This window comes from Rhinoderma darwinii, chromosome 8, assembly GCF_050947455.1.
Source record: "Rhinoderma darwinii isolate aRhiDar2 chromosome 8, aRhiDar2.hap1, whole genome shotgun sequence".
NCBI lineage: Eukaryota > Metazoa > Chordata > Amphibia > Anura > Rhinodermatidae > Rhinoderma > Rhinoderma darwinii.
This window is the reverse complement of record NC_134694.1, coordinates 12,000,464-12,023,165: the sequence shown is the minus strand read 5'-3', so window position 1 is coordinate 12,023,165 and position 22,702 is coordinate 12,000,464. Positions and strand designations below refer to the sequence as shown.

Sequence of the window (22,702 nt, the reverse complement as noted above, 5' to 3'; positions counted from 1 at the left end):
GAATTTCCCTTAGAAGATAAATATTATTCATGAGCGCTTCTTCCTATGCAAATGTAATTTTATATGAAATATACATGCAACACGAACACAGGAAACATAGTATAAAGAACTAAGGAGGGGGGGGGGGTTCGCTTTCCTGCTGGGTTAGCTCTCCCAATGGAAAACTATTTTCTATGTCACTGTAGTTACTGCAGAGACATTATTGAAATGAATCTATTATATATTTATATCGTATTAGTGCTGCATTTGTGCCCCTTAATATATGTAGTCAGTATCATGTGACATAGTGCATCCAATGTAAACCCACCCAAAACTACAGGCCACGCCCACATGACAGCTTACGTACCCCATTAACAGCATGGTCAGAGTGCCCCCCACCATAAATAATACTGCCAAGAACAGTGTCCCTAACAAACATTACTACTAGCAATATGCAGCTAGCTCCCTCTAGTGGTGGCTGCCAGCAGCATTTTGAGGGAGATTTCCATGCTCTGCTGGGAGTCCGGGATATCGCCCCTATTTTTGGGTTCTCCCAAACAATCCCGGAGAGTCGGCTAGCATGCCGGCCAGTAAAAACTTGTCAAGTTAAGACACTTTCAGATTTCATACATACTCCAAGACAGGAAGACCTTCATCATCAGACTGAGTCATTTCATCCTCCGATTGGTCGCTGAGCAGGTCACATGGTAGCACAGTACTACTATCTGCAATTTCCAGAACGGGAGCAATACTGGGTCTCCTGGTGCCGGAACCATTTTCTGATGGAAGAGTCAACTTGCTGCTATTGATTGGTCGACATTCTGTATTTTGAAGATCCATGGCTACTGTACCTTTAAAAGAAAGACATGAGGTATTACTAGTCAGCGCAGCACTGACCGGTGTCTCAACGTGTCCTCATAATGTTGAACATGTCCTTTTAACCATTCCAGATGAATATTCCATGTTGTACGGTGTAGTCCGCTATTTGTAATATACTTTTTTTAAATCCTAAATGGCAAAACTGACAAATTACACAGCAGAATTAAAGGTGTTGTCCACTTTGGATAATCCCTGTTTGTTAGAAGGACCCCCTGAAAATAATCTGGTCACAGGGTGCTCTGCTGCTGTGACCCACAGAAATCAGATGTAATCTGTGGGAGGACCAGTAAGCAAGTGTTCAATTTCCAAGCAGCACCACCACAGGAGAAATTAAGTATTACACAGTTCCCAATTAATGGACTGTCCACGTAATGCATTGACATGCTGGATCCTCCTACGCAAGAGACTCCCATTGTAGCCCTCTCTGCTCTGGCTAATAGATGTGGCTCCTGAATAGGGGACCCTCTCTAATAATGCAGAGTTCCCTAATACAGTGTCTGACAAAGGCTAAACAACCCCTTTAAGTGTGTAAGCCCCATCCCCCTCGTTAACAAAGCTTGTGCAGATTTCTGGTGCTCTTTCGTCACTCTGGTGCCTCGTCCCCTGCTCGGCCTCCTTATACATTAATATAAGGCTGTGGAATAAGCGCCTGTGTCCAGGGAGATGCCTCAAACGCCCGGCGTCAATTACTTTCTAAATAAAATAAAAAACCGACTCCAGCCCACAGTGACTGCAGAAAATGTCTTGAAATCAAATTTATGAGGAATACTCACTGGAAAACCAAAGTCTGGGTCAAGTACTCCGGTGAAGAGCGCGCTATTCTTACCTTGACAATGAATGTTCCCGGATCTCAGTCAATGTAATAGAGAGGTGCTTCATGTACAGAAGTGGAGCAGTTGCCCATAGCAATTGGATCGCTTCTATACAACTTCTGTATAATAACCCACAACAGGCCTGGAAATAACAGGGCGGTAAAAGCCGCTGCCCCCACCAGATCCTGCCAAGTCCTGATAGTCCGCAGAGCTGTAAGTGCCGTCCATCTGTGCACCACACCTGTCCGTTGTTAGTCAGTCACTGCCAACTTCTATGAGGGCACCGTGGTTTATCCAGTTATAGTAACACTGTGGTCGTTACTGTACGGGGGCACTATGGCTGTCAATATTATAGGAGCACTGACTGACACTGAGGACACTGGCTGTCAATGTTATAGTAACACTTGTGGTTGAAACCAGGGCCGGACTGAGACAAAAAAGCAGCCCTGGCACACACTGTCTAAAACCGTCCCGGACCCCCAGTCACAGCACACGTCGGACGATTCGGCCCAAAGTGATTTCTGTTGAATGTCAGATTACCGCGCTTTTTTATGAGGTGAAAAATGCGTTCCGGTGGAGCAGCTAGCTCACAGCTATCTGCTCAACATTCAGCTTTCCCCCTTCCCCATAGAGCAACACCTATGGCGTGACGGAACGTGATACTTGATTGAGTGATAAATATATTGCTGAAATCTGCAATAATGTTCTGTAAAAAGAGAACTGGATCAGCCGCATAAGTAACTTTCTTATGCAGCAACCTCCTCACTACACCGCCTCCACCCAGGTATCCTCTGAGACAAGGCCACACTTGAGGTTTTGAACCAGGGTCCGCACAGAAGACACTGCTTAAGCACCGGACCACCAGCTCAGGCTGATCTCTGAGCTTTCTTATTGTCCCCATAAGACCAAATGTAAACGTCACTTCCAGCAGGAATAAGAACATGTAATCTGTGGAAGAATTTGTTGCCAGAAGTTAAAAGCAGAGGTAGCGCACTGGTAAAGACCTCTGCTAATGAATTAGAGGTGTGAGGACCAGGTGAGTTCTATCCCTGGGATTTCCAGCCTTAAAAGCAGTTAACCCCCAAGCCGCTGTGCGGTTTTTCTTGTTGAAGGTCCGATTACCCGTTTTTAAAAGAGGCGAAAAATGTGTCCTCATAAGGCTGTCGTGCAGTTAACTCACAGCTTGCTGTCGTGCAGTTAGCTCACCGCTCACAGCTCACAGCTTGCTGTCGTGCAGTTAGCTCACAGCTTGCTGTCGTGCAGTTAGCTCACAGCTTGCTGTCGTGCAGTTAGCTCACAGCTTGCTGTCGTGCAGTTAGCTCACAGCTTGCTGTCGTGCAGTTAGCTCACAGCTTGCTGTCGTGCAGTTAGCTCACAGCTTGCTGTCGTGCAGTTAGCTCACAGCTTGCTGTCGTGCAGTTAGCTCACAGCTTGCGTGATCTAAGTTGAGTGCAGGAATCACTTCTGTACAATGTGGGTTCTAACCCCCACATTGTCCTCCAGGTGACCTTGGGCTGCTCCCCCTTTCCCAAAGTGCCATCTATGGAGTGCTGGATTATGATACCCGTTTGAGTGATGAGTATGTTGCTGAAATCTGCAATAATCTTCTATATAAATGCAGCTGCCTCAAAAGAGACAGCTACATAATTAACTTTCTTATACAGCAACAATCTCACTGCACTGCCTCCACACCACTATAAACACCAGCAGAATTTCCTTTTAGACAAGGCCACACATGAGGATTTGAACCAGGGTCTGCACAGAAGACACGCACTGTTTAGGGTGCAGATTAACCACCAGACCACCAGCTCATGTTGATCTCTGAGCTTTCTTATTGTTCCCATAAGACCAAATATAATTGTCACTTCCAGCAGGAATAAGAACATGTCATCTTTGGAAGAATTTGCAGCCGGCTCTTGCCAGTAGAGGTAGTACACTGGTAAAGTTCTCTGCTGATGAATTAGATGAGTCAGGAACATACAGGTTCTATCCCCAGGATCTGCTCCTAGAAAGCCCTTCACCAGTGCAGGTTCGCAAGATGAGGCGTTCATTTAAAAGAGAAATGCATTGCCCTGTTGAGCGCCAGCCACTTGCCAAAATTATTGTCACCTTCAAGCACAAGCAACAAACTCATATAAGTAAGGAGACCGCTATCTACCACACAAGCAGCATGCAGGATGCAGGATGCTTTGAACCTAGGAACATGGGCTAACTCCATAGCAAACCACGCTTAGGCACTTAAGCCCCAAGCCACCACACTTTAATGCAGCTGGCCTCCCACAATGTGATCTAAAGTTTTTCTTGTTGAAGGTCCGATTACCCTTTTTTAAAAGGGGTGAAAAATGTGTCCTCATAAGGCTGCTGTGCAGCTAGCTCACAGCTTGCGTGATCCGAGTTGAGCGCAGGAATCACTTCTGTACAATGTGGGTTCTTGTCCCCATGTTGTCCCCATGTTGTCCTCCTGGTGACTTTGGGCTGCTTCCCCTTTCCCAAAGTGCCATCTATGGAGTGATGGATTATGATACCTGTTTGAGTGATGAGTATATTGCTGAAATCTGCAATAATCTACTATATAAATGCAGCTGCCTCAAAAGAGACAGCTGCATAAGTAACTTTCTTTACATAATTAACTTTCTTATGCAGCAACAATCTCACTGCACTGCCTCCACACCACTATAAACACCAGCAGAATTTCCTTTTAGACAAGGCCACACATGAGGATTTAAACAGGGTCTGCACAGAAGACACGCACTGTTTAGGGTGCAGATTAACCACCAGACCACCAGCTCATGTTGATCTCTGAGCTTTCTTATTGTTCCCATAAGACCAAATATAATTGTCACTTCCAGCAGGAATAAGAACATGTCATCTTTGGAAGAATTTGCAGCCAGCTCTTGCCAGTAGAGGTAGTACACTGGTAAAGTTCTCTGCTGATGAATTAGATGAGTCAGGAACATACAGGTTCTATCCCCAGGATCTGCTCCTAGAAAGCCCTTCACCAGTGCAGGTTCGCAAGATGAGGCGTTCATTTAAAAGAGAAATGCATTGCCCTGTTGAGCGCCAGCCACTTGCCAAAATTATTGTCACCTTTAAGCACAAGCAACAAACTCATATAAGTAAGGAGGCCGCTATCTACCACACAAGCAGCATGCAGGATGCAGGATGCTTTGAACCTAGGAACATGGGCTAACTCCATAGCAAACCACGCTTAGGCACTTAAGCCCCAAGCCACCACACTTTAATGCAGCTGGCCTCCCACAATGTGATCTAAAGTTTTTCTTGTTGAAGGTCCGATTACCCTTTTTTAAAAGGGGTGAAAAATGTGTCCTCATAAGGCTGCTGTGCAGCTAGTGTGATCCGAGTTGAGCGCAGGAATCACTTCTGTACAATGTGGGTTCTAATCCCCATGTTGTCCTCCTGGTGACTTTGGGCTGCTTCCCCTTTCCCAAAGTGCCATCTATGGAGTGATGGATTATGATACCTGTTTGAGTGATGAGTATATTGCTGAAATCTGCAATAATCTACTATATAAATGCAGCTGCCTCAAAAGAGACAGCTGCATAATTAACTTTCTTATGCAGCAACAATCTCACTGCACTGCCTCCACACCACTATAAACACCAGCAGAATTTCCTTTTAGACAAGGCCACACATGAGGATTTGAACCAGGGTCTGCACAGAAGACACGCACTGTTTAGGGTGCAGCTTAACCACCAGACCACCAGCTCATGCTGAGCTCTGAGCTCTGAGCTCTGAGCTCTGAGCTCTGAGCTCTGAGCTCTGAGCTCTGAGCTCTGAGCTCTGAGCTCTGAGCTCTGAGCTCTGAGCTCTGAGCTCTGAGCTCTGAGCTCTGAGCTCTGAGCTCTGAGCTCTGAGCTCTGAGCTCTGAGCTCTGAGCTCTGAGCTCTGAGCTCTGAGCTCTGAGCGCTGAGCTCTGAGCGCTGAGCGCTGAGCTCTGAGCGCTGAGCTCTGAGCGCTGAGCTCTGAGCGCTGAGCTCTGAGCGCTGAGCTCTGAGCGCTGAGCGCTGAGCGCTGAGCGCTGAGCTCTGAGCGCTGAGCTCTGAGCGCTGAGCTCTGAGCGCTGAGCTCTGAGCGCTGAGCTCTGAGCGCTGAGCTCTGAGCGCTGAGCTCTGAGCGCTGAGCGCTGAGCGCTGAGCGCTGAGCGCTGAGCGCTGAGCGCTGAGCGCTGAGCGCTGAGCTCTGAGCGCTGAGCTCTGAGCTCTGAGCGCTGAGCTCTGAGCTCTGAGCGCTGAGCTCTGAGCGCTGAGCTTTGAGCTTTGAGCTTTCTTATTGTTCCCATAAGACCAAATATAATTGTCACTTCCAGCAGGAATAAGAACATGTCATCTTTGGAAGAATTTGCAGCCGACTCTTGCCAGTAGAGGTAGTACACTGGTAAAGTTCTCTGCTGATGAATTAGATGAGTCAGGAACATACAGGTTCTATCCCCAGGATCTGCTCCTAGAAAGCCCTTCACCAGTGCAGGTTCGCAAGACAAGGCGTTCGTTTAAAAGAGAAATGCATTGCCCTGTTGAGTGCCAGCGGCCTGCCAATATTGTCAGGAAAACGTTGTCACCTTTAAGCACAAGCAGCTCACTCGTGTGGCAGATGGCGGTCTCCTTACTTATACAAGTTGTAAACCCAGGTACATGGGCTAACACCGTAGTGTTCCCGAACAGGGCACTTTAGCCCCAGGCACAGCGCTCTCATGAGACTATGTGGTCAAAGTGACTTCTGTTGAAAGTCAGATTACCGCGTTTTTTTTTTTTACGAGGTGAAAACTGTGATCTGATGGAGCCGTCGTCCTGCAGCTTATGCGTTCAGACACAACAGTAAATGCCACTAGCAACTTATTAGTAAAACACTTTAGCGCCGGTAGCTGAGCAAGATATTCGCAGGACTGACGGGCTTTTTTTTAATATGTAGATTTCTTATTAAAGAATGGCAGAAGGAGACATCATGTCTCCACAGGAGCGCTTCTTTAAGGGGTGTAGGAACCTCAATATAAATCAAGTAGAAAAATAAATGACACCATCAAATTGCAAAGACGTGATATTTTTTTTTTCTTTTTAAAGACGATCTTGACAGAGCAAATATAAAAGCAAGAACATTTTTATTATTTTTACATGGAAAGAAACCCAAACAACAGGAGGCAAGATAATCATTTTAGGCACAACTCCGAGCAGTAAAGCTCATGTAAAGTGCATATGGTCTTGCCCCCCCCCCCCCCTATCACCTTCATTTATTAACCCTTCTTCTCCACACTGTACAGTCGTTTATACTTCTTATTCTTACTAAAGATATTGCACAAATATTATACAAGAGAACGATGTCCGTAACATCTAGAGAAGCCGAGGAGTTCATTAAAGGGGTTTCCCACCTTCTGACAACTGAGGCCCTATCCACCAGATAGGTCCTCAGTACATGATCTGTGGGGGTCCAAACCCGCACATATCAGCTGGTCCGATGCCTCCGTGCACTGGACTTACATGCCGGAAGCAGTTGTCTCCGGCCATGGAATAGCGGCCGAGCTTCTACAGCACGGCCGCTATGCTATGTACGGAGCCAACTGCCTCCGGCTCCGTACATTGCATTATGGGCCATAACATCTGGTGCCCGCAGGCCACTGGAGCGGTTTCACGGTGCGGGGGCCGGGTGCGCCCCAATGATATACTGACGACCTATCCGGTGGATAGGTCATCAGTTGTCAGAAGGTGGAAAACCCCTTTAACGGATTACGTCTAAACCAACTTTGTGTAGCACTTGTTAGAGCCGGGTCACCACAGATAACACATCTGACAACAGTTTTGAGACAGACACAGATTTTGGTTTTCACAGTTTTCTGCTTCAGGGTTTTTAGATCTTTTAGTCAGATGTTTCTATGGTCACTGAAGTACAATTATAAACATTTCATATATTTTTAAACTTTTATTGACAAATACATCAAGTTCATGCAAAGATTCAATATTGACCCTTCTTTTTCAAGACTTCGGCAACTTGCTCTGCCATGCTGGATGTCAGCTTCTGGGCCAAATCCTGACTGATGACCAATTCTTACCTAATCAGTGCTTGGAGTCTATCACAATTTCTGTTTTGTTTTTTTTGTCCACCCAGTTTTTGAGGAGTGACCACAGGGTCTCAATGAGATTGAGATCTGGGGAGTTTTCTGGCCATGAACCAAAAATTTCAAAGTTTTGCTTACCGAGCCCCTTAGTTCTCACTTTTGCCTTGTGACATGGTCCATCATGCTAGAAATAGCATTGTTCATCACCAAATTGCTCCTAGATGGTTGGGAGAAGTTGCTCCTGGGTGGTTGGGAGAAGTTGCTCCTGGAATGTTGAGAGAAGTTGCTCCTGGAATGTTGAGAGAAGTTGCTCCTGGATGGTTGGGAGAAGTTGCTCCTGGGTGGTTGGGAGAAGTTGCTCCTGGGTGGTTGGGAGAAGTTGCTCCAGGATGGTTGGGAGAAGTTGCTCCTGGGTGGTTGGGAGAAGTTGCTCCTGGGTGGTTGGGAGAAGTTGCTCTTGGGTGGTTGGGAGAAGTTGCTCCTGGAATGTTGAGAGAAGTTGCTCCTGGATGGTTGGGAGAAGTTGCTCCTGGGTGGTTGGGAGAAGTTGCTCCTGGGTGGTTGGGAGAAGTTGCTCCTGGGTGGTTGGGAGAAGTTGCTCCTGGGTGGTTGGGAGAAGTTGCTCCTGGGTGGTTGGGAGAAGTTGCTCCTGAGTGGTTGGGAGAAGTTGCTCTTGTAGGATGCTTTGATGCCATTCTTTATTCTATGTAGTGTTCTTAGGCAAAGTTTTGAGCCCACTCCCTTGCATGAAAAGCAGCCCTACACATGAATGTTTTTTAGGTTGCTTTACTGTTGGCATGATGCAGAACTCATGGTTGCGCCCACCCTTTCTTCTCTGGACAATCATTCTTCCAAATGTCCCAAACAGTCTGAAGGGGACTTCATCAGAGAAAATAACTTTACCCCAGTTCTCTGCAGTCCAATCCCAGTACTTCCTGCAGAGGACTATCCTCAATGTTTTTCTTGGAGAGAAGCGGCTTCTTTGCTGCCCTCTGTGACACCAGGCCGGCCACCATAAGCCTTCACCTCACTGTGCGTGCAGATGCACTGACACCAGCCTGCGGCCATTCCTGAGTGAGCTCTGCACTGGCGTAGAACCGATCCAGTAGCTTAATCCTCTTGAGGAGACGGTCCTGGCACTTGCTGAACTTTCTTGGGTGCCCTGAAGCTTTCTTCGCAGCAATCGAACCTCAATTCTTGAAGTTATTGATGATCCGATAAATGGCTAAAGGGGTTTTCCCAGCAGGGACATTTATGACATCTCCACATTATAAGTCATAAATGTCAGATAGATGCGGGTCCCTTTCTCTAGAACGGGGCCCCCTAAACTCCGTTCTACCGCTCTGTGTTTGCGGCTGAATGAGGTGAATTTAGACCATGAAAACGGTTACATGGTCTTGAGTTACAAAAACAGCGTATCTCGCTGAGCTACGAGGTTTCTGTAAGTCCCATACAACTGAATGGTAGTTAGTTAAACAGCGTAGCTCGCATGCTACGCTGCTTACGTAACTGCCATTCACTACTATGGGAGTTAAGGAAACAGCGTAGCTCAGCGAGCTACGCTGTTTTCTTCTTCATAGTAGAAAATCACACGCATTAGCCGCATCACAGATCGGAAGAACGGGGTTTAGGGTGCCCCTTTCTAGAGATAGGCGTGGGTCCCAGACAGGGCCGGACTGGGACTTAAAATCAGCCCTGGCATTTTTAAGCGCCCAGGCCCAGGCCATACGCAGCCACCAGTGTTGGGCTGGGACCACCTTTCAGCTATACAAGACACGGGGAGATTTATTAAAACATGTGTAATCAGGTGTAAATGAAAAGAGGAATAGTTCCTGATAGCTCCAATGAATCGATTGCGTTCCCACGAGAATAATGAATATCCTCATTATTCTAGAGGAATTTTTTGCGGAACCGAAAAAAATTGAAGCAGACTTATTTCTGCTGCATGTGAATGGGGTACAAAATAGCACATTCACTATTAATGGATGCAGAATGTTAGTGGATTTGAAAGGAAATTGGGTGTGGAATCAGGGACTTAGTCCTAATCAAATCCTGATTGCGTGATCATGGCCTCATACGGACGTATAAAGATTGCAAATTATACCAGTATACAATGCTAAAATATCCCTATACTGTAACTAAATAGTATTATTTCAATCTCATATTCAGCCATATACACACACACTCACATCCTGGAAACATGACGCACAGATGCAACGCAGAAGCTGGACACATGCTGCATTCGTGCCACTCTCACCTAGGACACATGCTCACGCACTCCACTCACACTTATGACTCATGCACAGTACATATATATACACCAGAACCAAGCTCAGTACATATATACAGCACCAGAACCAAGCCCAGCACATAAATACAGCACCAGAACAAAGCGCAGTACATAAATACAACATTAGAACAAAGCTCAGGACATAAATACAGCACTAGAACCAAGCTCAGTACATATATAAAACACTAGAACCAAGCTCAGTACATATATAAAACACTAGAACCAAGCTCAGTACATATATAAAAAACTAGAACCAAGCTCAGTACATATATAAAACACTAGAACCAAGCTCAGTACATATATTCAGCACCAGAACAAGGCTCAGTACATAAATACAACACCAGTACCAAGCTCAGCACATGAATACAACACCAGCACAAATGCAGCTCAATTTAGTGCTACCCCTGCTGTGTAGGTTTGTACGGCGTAAAGCTACAGCTCCCAGCATGGACTAAACAATGGTAAGGATATGCTGGGAGTTGCTGTTTCAAAAAAAAACAACATACCACCCATCATCTCGCTGCAGATCATACAGTGACTACAGTACTGATTAGAGGCAGAATAAACATTTATATTAAGTGACTCACCAGTGACGATCTCAGATTCTAGTTGTTCTTTTTCTCTTTTCTTCTCCATCCGGTGACTTCCGGCCACGACCCATTTCTGCAGAGTTTGACGCTCAGATACTCACTATTCAAACATTTCTGCACCTATAAATGAAGATACAATTCTCATGATAACACACACTGTACCCCTAAATATAATAGCTCCATACACTGCACCTCTAATTATAATAGCACCATACACTGTGTCCCTGACTATAATAGCACCATACACTGTGTCCCTGATTATAATAGCACCATACACTGTGTTCCACACATGCAGACTGCTCCCTGTAGATAGTGCCCCCCCCATAGAGCCCCATGTGGATAGTGCCCCTATAGAACCCCCTGTATATAGTGCCCCACATATAGCCCCCCTGTAGATGGTGCCCCGCATGACGTGATCGTGCCTCTAGCTTCGTTGAAAGGTGCTGATTGGTGGGGCAAGTCATTGTAAGGCAGGTGCAATTAGTGCAGGAGGGGGTGGCAGCGGCTGGTTTCCGTAGCGCCTCCGCCCTGAGCCGATTCTAGCTTTTCTGCTGCCTGAGGCGAAAATATAAATGGCGCCCCCCAGATCTTGATTGGCATTCCCCTGACTGTTGTACATTACTACCAGCCTCCTCCATTGCCTTGTACTCCCTTAGCATGCACGGTATAGAGATGAAGCTGGGCAGAGTACACCTTGCTGAATGGTGCGTGCTCATGGAGTGCAAGACAAATTCGCATCCAAAAAAGTTGGTGGAGACTGGTAGTGATGTGTAACAGTCAGGGGGATGTCAATCAAGCATGGAAAGGTGGATTTGCAGTTAGGACTGTGTGACTCTACAGAATACCGGCACTGACCCATGACCCTTAATAGAGTAATTAGCATATACTGTGCACTATTTTAAAATTAGATTTTATGAATTTTACTGTATCTGAAACAAACATACAGGGGAATGTTTGGAAATATTGTCAGGTCCTGTATTACCGCATGGTGGTGGTTCAAGGGGTTAAAACTACAAGGCAGGCTCTGCAATCTTGTATTATAAATATATCCTATATAATTACAGGACCAGAACAAAGCTCATTACATATATACAGTACCGGAACCAAGCTTAGTACATATATACAGTACCGGAACCAAGCTTAGTACATATATACAGCACCAGAACAAAGCTCAGTACATATATACAGCACCATAACCAAGTTGGTACCCAGATGCATAACTTTACATTTATCTACATTAAACTTAATTTGCCAACTGGACGCCCAAACACTTTGTTTGTTTAAATCCGCTTGCAATTCACGATCATCTTCCATAGACTGAACATTACTACATAGTTTAGTGTCATCTGCAAAAATAGAAATAGTGCTATTAATCCCATCATTAATAAATAAGTTGAATAATAGTGGTCCCAGCACTGAACCCTGGGGTACACCACTTATAACCGGGGACCATTCAGAGTAGGAATCATTGACCACAACTCTCTGGATACGGTCCTTGAGCCAATTCTCAATCCAATTACAAACTATACTTTCTTAACCTATAGTCCTTAATTTACCCATTAGATGTCTATGATGGACAGTGTCAAATGCCTTTGCAAAGTCCAAAAACACTATATCCACAGCGGCCCCTTCTGCTCACCTCTTCATAAAAACAGATTAGGTTAGTTTGACAACTTCTGTCCTTAGTATTATAAGTGACAGGCTTCACGGTTTTACTATTTTTTGTCACATAATCCTGTATATAGTCCCTCAATAGCCCCTCAAACATTTTCCCCCATGATGGATGTTAAGCTTACTGGTCTATAATTACCCGGGGAAGACCTAGAGCCATTTTTGAAAATAGGCACCACATTTGCCCTGCGCCAGTACCTTGGCACTATACCAGTCACTAGAGATTCTCTGAATATTATGAAGAGGGGGACAGAAATAACTGAGCTAAGCTCCTTAAGAACTCTAGGGTGTAACCCATCTGGTCCTGGGGCCTTGTGCACATTTATTTAATTTAATTTAGCTTGCATCATATCTACATTCATCCAATTCAGTATATCAACTGAAGCTAGGGTGACACTTTATATGGAGGAACTGTGGCTGTTACTGTATATTTGGGTACTGTGGCCGGTGCTTTTGTGGGATGATCTATCACCCTGTCTCACAATGTTACACGAAGTAGATTTTCATCCAGGTGTCAGCTGTAACGGCAGCCATACTGGTTGTACACAGGTATTTAGAAACCGATATAACCAAGATGCAGCTGTGCTAGATTTGGCAGTGTATAGGCAAACATTATCATTATCTAACTGGACAGGCTCTGATCTACTTGTCAGTTGTCTCTCGTTTCGGCGCTCAGTCCTCAGCCAAGAATCAATAACATTGCGCTCTGCGGGGGGCGCTAGGCAGGAAGATGCCATGTTGGACTTTGAATCATCGACAAAGAGTGGAGCGGAGACCTGTCATATCTACACTGAGGAGGATGACAACTAACAAGACAGCACAACGTACATGATAAACCATGAAAAAAAAATCATACACCCAGAATGCACTGGGGGAATCTTATGTACACTATAAAACAAGTGGTGGAGAGTGAATGTGAAGGTGTTGACAAGCAAACGACAAGAGGAAAGCCCTTCTAAAGTATACCATCCAACATGTCAGATACCGCATATGCCCCCTGACCTGTCCTTCCTTAAAGGGACAGCTGCTTCCCTAGTGTCTGAAATCAGGCTATTGAACTGCAGAATGGCCTGATACACCCCCGGGCTCATGTGTCCCGATTGTAGAACTGCATTTGTTTTTGGTGCAGTCACTGTGATGTCAGATGGAAAGGGGACACCTCCTGTAAGAGCCGCAATTCCCAATTGAGCCCATGAGAAAGCCAATAGACTGGCAGCCGCCCCAAACCAGCACAGTGACTGGTACCGCATGGCGGCTGCCGCTCCAGGACGTGACTTTCAGAGAAGATCTATGAAGGACACAACTTCCCACGTGCGACCAGAACCAAAATAACACTATAAAATGAACTCCACATTAAATGTCTACACCATCAGATCTCAGAAGATTACTATTTAAAGGGCCAGCTTCTAGCACTATAAAAAGAGCGGCTAATATATTAAACACACACTTATATATATATATCCAAAGTAGTGATGATGGGGGCACGGATTTGCAGAATTTCCTGTCAGTCATCCCATTGAAGAACACAACAATAGGCCTTACTCAAGGCTGATAACAGGGAACAATAGCTTCCAATCAGCTCAACAGCAAATAAAGAAAGGACAGACTATAGGGTTACTATAGATAGTGGTTGATATCACTAACTACTGAATATGGAGAATTTACGGTAAAAAGGGCAGGACCCCTAAAGCCCACGGCCAGAGGGGACCCGCAGGCCCTTAGTTAATAACAACTTTAAGTGGATGGCAAGGGGCCCATAACCGGTAATGTCCAGTGGCACAGACCACTCTCAGCCCACCCCAGGGAGATTGATAAAAAATAATGCTTCATTTTGATCACAACAATGGAAAACGTTCTGAGGGACACACATTCATATTCGGCATTAATGTTACAAATTTGTTGAATTGATATAAAATTCCTAAAAATATTAAAACCCACTAAAATGACAATGTAAACCGAGCACTCAATTACCCGTTTTATGTACTGCGGCCACCACATCTGGGGTTTGGACAGTGAATAAATGGGTCATGGGTGGCTGAGGAACCGACCGCGCCACTGCAGTACATCCTCTCAGAAAACGAGGCCAATTACCCCGTTATTCAAAGAGAATCTAATGCAATATAAAAAAAAAATTGTAGGATGACAGAACTAAGAAAACATGCAGCGGTGTCCTAGAAAACACCACCCGAGGGGCCCACATGTTGGTTTGGTCACCGTTGCATTTTTTTTTTTTCGATTCCAAATGGGGACATATAAAGAAAATACATTTCTCTCTGGGATTAGTTTCCAGTTTTTCTTTCTCTTAAAGAGACTCTGTCACCACATTATAAGTGCCCTGTCTCCTACATAAGGAGATCGGCGCTGTAATGTAGGTGACAGCAGTGCTTTTTATTTAAAAAAACGATCTATTTTCACAACGTTAGGAGAGATTTTGGTTTATGCTAATGAGCTTTCTTAATGCCCAAGTGGGCGTATTTTTACTTTCGACCAAGTGTGCGTTGTACAGAGGAGTGCATGACGCTGACCAATCAGCATCATGAACTCCTCTCCATTCATTTAGACAGCAGAATCGCGTTCTTACTAGAACATGATCTGCAGCCACATACACAGCGATTCGGCTTGATTAACGTTAATCCAGTGTCCTGATAATGAATACACATGACCATCCAGCCTGGACGTCATGTGTACTCAGAATCCTGACACTTCTGAATCTTTTCTGTGAGATTCCAGCAACGGATACGAAATCTCGCGAGATTACGGAGATAAACGAGATTTCGTATCCGTTGCTGGAATCTCACAGAAAAGATTCAGAAGTGTCAGGATTCTGAGTACACATGACGTCCAGGCTGGATGGTCATGTGTATTCATTATCAGGACACTGGATTAACGTTAATCAAGCAGAATCGCTGTGTATGTGGCTGCAGATCATGTTCTAGTAAGAACGCGATTCTGCTGTCTAAATGAATGGAGAGGAGTTCATGATGCTGATTGGTCAGCGTCATGCACTCCTCTGTACAACGCCCACTTGGTCGAAAGTAAAAATACGCCCACTTGGGCATTAAGAAAGCTCATTAGCATAAACCAAAATCGCTCCTAACGTTGTGAAAATAGATCGTTTTTTTAAATAAAAAGCATTACTGTCACCTACATTACAGCGCCGATCTCCTTATGTAGGAGACAGGGCACTTATAATGTGGTGACAGAGTCTCTTTAAAAAAATAAAATCCCCCCACCCCCACCCTCTTTTGTTCATGGCCATCGATATAAGATCACCCCCAACTCCCCGGATCCTGTTAATTCAATCAGGGAGACTGCCGACATCTCTCAATTTTCCAATCCCATCCTTTACTTTTCCAATCTGCTGGATTATCAGATGTGGGGGGGATTATACCCGTCAGTGGCGTACATAGAAGACCCCCACAGCAAAAGATCAAAACTGCATTTTGATGTTTGTTCCCCCCTCCACATCCTTTAGCCAATCCCCACCTTATACTTGCCAACAGTCCCATTTTTCACAGGACTACCTACAAATGGGTGTGGTATGTATAAAATGGGTAAGCTCCGACCGTTTAGCCCAGGAACATCCCCAAAATTGTCAAAGGTCCCGCCGTTTGGGATTAAAATGTTGCTACGCGCGCCCCCCCCCCCCGCTAACAATGCCGTATGTCCACTGCCAGCTTTATACTAGAGTACAGCACCATTCTATGACAAAAAACCCTGAGACGTCCGGCACTGTGCCCACCTCTATCTCGCAGCGTCCCTGATGTTCTATTTTTATTCTGCACGATACGTTCTTGTGGCACAATGTATTGTGTGTTCTCTGCCCACGTAGACTCGGAAGATGCCCAGGAATAGCTCTGAATAGACGTGACACATGGGAACAGAGCGGGGTTTCCACCATTGTCCTCGCACCTCGTCTTCTGTCTCTATAGGAAACGCCATTCAATAAGAGGGAAGACGAACAATTCCGGAGCACCGATTTCATATATACAGCGGATTCAACACGAGAAGATGGGATTTTAAGAACTTCACACGTCAAATGGGTAAATATAGACGGCCGGGCTCGGCATTCTGGGTAAGCACACGTGACGGGATTAATGGTGACCATAGATAAATTGTTTCCAACCTGTGGCTCTCCAGCTGTTGTAAAACTACAACTCCCAGCATGCCCTGACATCCACAGGTTAGAGACCAGGGCTATAGACTTTGCTCGGGCATTGTTGTTCTGTAGCAGATTTGCACCTGACCATTAATTTCACTTTGGTGGGGGGCACTGACTAGCTTGGTCTTTGTATAGTCTCTGCTCGGCAGCCAAGTGGTTAATGTGGAGGATGGCACCGGAAACCTTGTAGACCAGAAAGATATTCTACTTCATTTCACAGAGAAATGGGACTCAAGTGTGTCTACCGCTGGTTATTGTGAAGGCTCAGATTAGTCACTTCTCTTCCAGCATTCCCCCTGGCAGCTCAAACAAAATGCAATAATTACTCAGCAGGGGGCGACAATGAGCACTGGGGAAAGCTCCTCCCATCGTAAGGAGGATATGAAATATATATACTCCATTCTGATGCATGATGGGAGAAAAATTTATCATGAACTAAATGTATTTAACACTATGGATGACTTTATCATTTACTTTAGGAAGGTTTACTGCATCATTGATGTCACTATTAGTTGTCACTGGTAATGCTCCTTAAAGGGCATGTCCACTAAATACTCACAGCTCTGGAGTATAATACGGGCTGTAGCTCTGGATCAGTACAAGATAAGAAATGTCACATATTTATACGGTTACTTGACTATTTATCATTTTACATATCCATATAATCTACATAGTGACGACAAGCACCCCTCCCCCACACTTACCCATACTGGCGATGATACTGTGCACTGGGAGCCGGGATGGTTCTCCACATATCCCTCTCCCTTTCCGTTTCTGCTTCTCTTCTTGTTTGAAGATAAATGCAGAGTTTTCCTCCTTGGTGATGTTGATGTAGAAACATGTGTCTGAGCTGGCCATGATATGCCGCGGCCCGGGGTTCAGTAAGATACTTTTATTGTCCTCTCTTCTCACGCCTATCAAACACACCCCGTACCTAATACACGAAAACCAGAGGTCATAAGAAGAAATACAAAACGACCTCAATGCTTATTAAACTTAAAGGCGCACTTCACCCCGGTGTTCTGGGTGGAGCGATCCTATAATTAGAAGCCAGAGGGTTGTATGAGGATAGAAAAAAGGATCAGCATTTTTCCTTAAACCTCGCCACCATAGCCTGCGGGCGGTGTCTGGTATTACAGCAATATTATATAGAGCCCTTGGACAGGAATGGCGCCGTTTCTAGGAAAAAAATATAAGTCTTGTTTCTAATCTCAGAAAACCTCTTTAGACTAGATTATGCTACTTTTTGGTAAAGCTGTAAAACACGGTTCTGTGACAACTTATTTTATGAAGTATAAAAGTCCTTACTTCTTGTGGGCATGGAAAGCCGCGTACGTGAAACTTTTTCCTGCATACTCCATGAAGAATTTACTGTCTCCCATGCGGATGTGATAGACTTCATTACCAGAACATCGGCCGTACATTCTCTGCCACTGCTCCGGTGACTGCTGGCCTTCCCTAAACATACAGATGACAGGAATCAATTCACCATATACTAAATACAGACATTCTCCATTAGGTCCGAAATTCAGAGTTGATTCAATTCATAATATATCTCTATATATAGAGGAGCTCTCTTTCTCTGACTTGATACATGATATAATTCTGGCTGCTTGCAGCCACCACTAGGGGGAGCCAACTGCAAATGGAGTTATAAAAAGCTGTATAAAGCTTTATGCAATGCGCTCCCCCACTTTTACTGGGTCATGGCAAGCAGTGGTCACCTCCAATCTATTAGGAAGTGCCATACCAATCAGAGACAGATTTGTGCACAAAGTGGGACTCGTTTGAAAAAACAGAACTGTCCCACTGCTGGTTGTTCATGGAATTACACTCCCCTTAAAAGGGATAGAAGGCCAATGCTTGTTTTTCTCACTTTTTGCATCCATTGCAGGGCAGATGGGCAACTTGACCTTTGTGCCTGTTCCCCATGTCCTTGTTTCGCCAATGAAGAGGGGCGTCTGTCTCTACATTGGTACCAACCACCGATAAAGAAAGATGACATGGCAAAGTACTGCAGGACCCCTTACAGTGCTACCTTCAGTACTTCTGGAAGCTTACTATTAATTTATGGCTTATTGATTTGGATTTGAAATTTTTGATCTGTATACAGGGACCCCCACGGGACAGGTGGCGCTGAACCCCGATTCTGGGCGGAGAGCTGGTCACGTATATATTGTCCCTCTCCATTATAGTAGGAAATCAGCGAGAGTCGACTATCACCCCAATTATCAGGATTGGCACAGTCTACCCAATCACTATGCCATAAATGTCTACAGTGAGAAAACCCCCTTTAAAAGGCTATGTAAACCTCAAATAATTTTATTGAAAATTTTTTAATCAGTGTGATTGGTGCAACTTTCGAATTACTTTTTATTAAAAATTATTTTTACTTTTTGAGATACAGCTGCTTTGTGTCCTGTATACTAGAGAAAGATGAGCAAGAACGGTCTGACCGTCCTTAGAATCCCAACACATACACAGTACGTGAAAGATTAATGGGAGCCGCGATCTAATATACTCCGCACTTTATACAGACTCCACTTTCTAGGTCAGTTGCATTGGGCTGTACAGAGGGGCAGATACAGTTCTAATTCTGTAATATTTAATACCATTGAATGCAATATTCATCATTTAGCTTCGAGTGAAACGTAATAGGCATATAGCGTTACAATGCAAGAACATCACTGCACATCTGCTGACAAGGATGCCTATCTTAGTGAGACAACCCCTGTCCATATGTTCCATTAGGGCATATGGACTTCATAGAGAAGGGTCTTCCACTCCAAATCCCCCTCTATGGCCTAGAGAGCCACTAAGTAAGAGCGGCTCCCACTCTGCTGGACCTGGCCCATTCATATTTTACGTGGGCACCCGCTGAACCGCCCGCTTTCTGGGTTGCATCTCCCCGCATTTTTAAGATAGATTTGCGGGAGGCGCGGCTGTCGTAGTCATCAGGTGTACGCTTTAACCCAAGGGTAATGGAGGGAAGATTGGGGGGAAACAATTCTCCTGATATAGGCGGTTAGGAATGTGGTGGTGTCGACTGCCACCAGAAGGGGGCCCCCATTTGAATACTTGATGTGGGGACCCTTCACATCACAGCTTTATTTCATGAATTTGGCGCACGTCAAAATAATTGCGCCATTTTTACATACACGAACATTCCCGAGTATCAGAGCGTTATGTTATAAACGTACTGCCCCCTTGATGTATGAACTAGAAGTGTGATCAGCGTGGAGGTGGCAGGGCACACACAGTTTAATGCCAACATGGCATACTTGAACTCTTCTTCGCAAACCACGTGATCTGTAATTAAATAAAGACAACATATTAACTAGCGGCTGGCAGAAAAATTCTTAGAGTAAATTTTTTTTTTTATTACTGAGCGGAGGATTGTCTCCCCAACGGTAGAAGAAGCGGAAAAATCCCGAATAACATTCACTACGGGGCAGATTGGCTTCATCCTATATAACTCCCGAACCGCCTCCACATGGGCTGCCAACTATTTCTTTGATCCTTAAAGGGAATGTGTCGCAAATTAAACCTTTTTTTTTAAGTGTCGTTACTCATTTCTATCATATTTTTTACTGTATTTTATTTTATTTTTTTTCGTATGGTGGAAAGTATTAAAAATTAAATAATAATTTGACATGTTTTCCAATGTTGGCCACTAGGGGGAGCACTTGCCAGAATTACAGCAAGGTGAATAACGCAAAGCAACCTGACTCACAGCTGCTGTAAATGTGGGAGGGAATCTCACCCCCCCTCTCACAAGCCAGGTAAAGGTGTCTTCAAATTGCTAAGCAGTGTCCGGCAGCCATATTGGGTGTGATTCTGCAGCTGGAAGCAGTTATAGAACACACCAAAAGGCTAAATGTATGTTCACACGCTTACTAAACAAAGGGAAAACAGCTCCTGATTTTCAGCAATTTTTTAATCAAACTCGCGTTTTTTGAGCTGTTTTTCTATAAAGTCAATGAAAAACGGCTCCAAAAACGTCCCAAGAAGTGATGTGCACTTCATTTTGGTCGGGCGTCTTTTTACGTGCCGTTTTTGGAAAACTACCACGTAAAAAACGCCCTGTCGGAACAGAACGCCGTATTTCCCATTGAAACCAATGGGCAGATGCTTGTAGGCGTTCTGCTTCCGATTTTTCAGCTGAAAACATTGTGTGTGAACATACCCTTAGGGTATGTGCACACGCTAACTGCATTTACATCTGAAATGACGGAGTTGTTTTCAGGAGAAAACAGCTCCGTCATTTCAGACGTAATTGCTCGTACTCGCGTTTTGCGAGGCGTCAATTACGGCTGTAATTTGGAGCTGTTCTTCATTGAATTCAATGAAAAACGGCTCAAATTACGTCCCAAGAAGTGTCCTGCACTTCTTTGCCGAGGCTGTTATTTTACGCGCCGTCTTTTGACAGCGACGCGTAAAATTACAGGTCGTCGGCACAGTACGTCGGCAAACCCATTCAAATGAATGGGCAGAGGTTTGCCGACGTATTGGAGCCGTGTTTTCAGGCGTAAATCGAGGCGTAAAACGCCTCATTTACGCCTGAAAATAGGTCGTGTGAACCCAGCCTTAGAATGATGAAAGTGAATGACTTTTCAGTTGACCGGTTCACACGCCGTGTATTTGACACATTTTACGTGCAAAAAAAACACATAAAAGACGCTTGCCGCTGATTCTACAAAACAGCTGATAAGCGGCTATGAAGTATCAGCGGCGCCCGTGCACACTCCGCTCTGCCACACACACACGGGAGAAGTCTTAAAGGGGTCGTCCAGGAAAACATGGCGCCGCACCGGTCCTCAGGTCGTGTGTGGTATTACAGCTCTGTCCTATTCACTTCAATGGAGGTGAACTGCAATACCAGACACAACCTGAGGACAGGTGCGGCGCTGTGTCTCCAACCCGGACACCCCTTCTGTCCTGAGATGACACGACGGGGGAGGCAGGTGTCAGAGCCACCCACCGCCATCACTGCAGATAGAACCACACAACTACGGCATGAGGGCAGGGCTTGTCCTGAGTGCACTGTCTCTTGTTATGGACAGATTTATAGTCACATGAACCCCGTCTGATGAATCGGTAACCTAGGTCGGATCACATGACAGAGGGGGATCACCAAAAATCCTGTGTACCCTCAGCCCGTCCATCCAGCCCTTTCCTGGTTATATCTGCGTCTGGGAAAGCTGGGTGACCACCATTACCCCTCCTACTGGAGTGTGTTTAGGGATGTGACTAATGAACCTCTCACACCCCAGTAGGAGGGGTAATGGTGGTCACCCAGCTTTCCCAGACCGCTGAACGGTAAATCTCTCTAGTTGTGCTGAGACTGTTTGGGAATGTGACTAATGAACCTCTCAGTCTCAGCACAACTAGAGAGATTGATCATTCAGGGGTTTGGGAAAGCTGGGTGACCACCATTACTCCTAGTGGAGTTTGGGGATGTGACTAATGAATCTTGCTTGCTTTGAACAATCCCTTTTTGTTAGAAGGGTCACCCGACAATTATCTGATCACAGGGTGTCCCGCTGCTGGTTCAGAAAGTGTTAAAAACCTCTGCAGCACCTCCACAGCGGAAATAAAACATTACACTGTGCACATTGAAATGAAGGCGCTGCCCGACTAATGCACAGATGTGCTGGGTCCTCCAGGGAGAGATGCTCTTTCTAGCCATTCTGGCTAATAGATGAGGGTCCTCCAAATTCTTGTAAGACATAATTAACTATACTGAGCAGCTCCAGTGCAGATTGGGATGGTTTAGAAGCCTATATCCCAATTATCAGCATGTATTAAAAAGCAATTTCTATCAGAAAACATCTTTGAAGCACTAAAAGTTATGTGTCCGTTTACAACCAATTTTTATTGCTCCATTCTAAAATAGAAGGGAACCAACTTTGCAAAGAATCCTACAGTTTTGTGTCTACGTTTTGTAGTCTGTTTCCATGGTTACAGACTACAAACAAACCCTGTGTCTGCCTTCCTTCTACTGTCTATATGATAGCAAAAAGAGGGGGCAGATGGAAGAGAGAATAAAGCCAAGGGACGACTTACCTGCAAATTTCACATGGAACTTATTTTCAGGCTTCAAAATCTGGACATACAGCGGGCAGTTGGGGGCAAAATCTTTCACTGCCCAGGCTCTCAGGATGGTTTGATGGTCCTAAAAGCATAAGAGGGAAATGGTTTCATTTCATACAGTGCAGGGTCTAAAGTGAGAGTTCACGTATGCAAATCTTAAAA

General features: G+C 45.0%; 1 protein-coding gene across 5 annotated transcripts in view; it reads right to left on the bottom strand.

Annotated features, from left to right (window-relative positions):
• KCNT1 (potassium sodium-activated channel subfamily T member 1) overlaps nt 1-22,702 on the bottom strand; it is a 203,350-nt gene that overhangs the window by 31,299 nt on the left and 149,349 nt on the right. For all 5 annotated transcript variants that reach the window (XM_075835093.1, XM_075835094.1, XM_075835096.1 and 2 more), the window contains 5 exons: nt 22,514-22,622; nt 19,648-19,756; nt 17,756-17,905; nt 17,152-17,381; nt 614-830 (listed from right to left, as the gene is read on the bottom strand). In XM_075835093.1, coding sequence (XP_075691208.1) covers nt 614-830; nt 17,152-17,381; nt 17,756-17,905; nt 19,648-19,756; nt 22,514-22,622 — 815 coding nt within the window. The remainder of the gene's footprint in view (nt 1-613; nt 831-17,151; nt 17,382-17,755; nt 17,906-19,647; nt 19,757-22,513; nt 22,623-22,702) is intronic.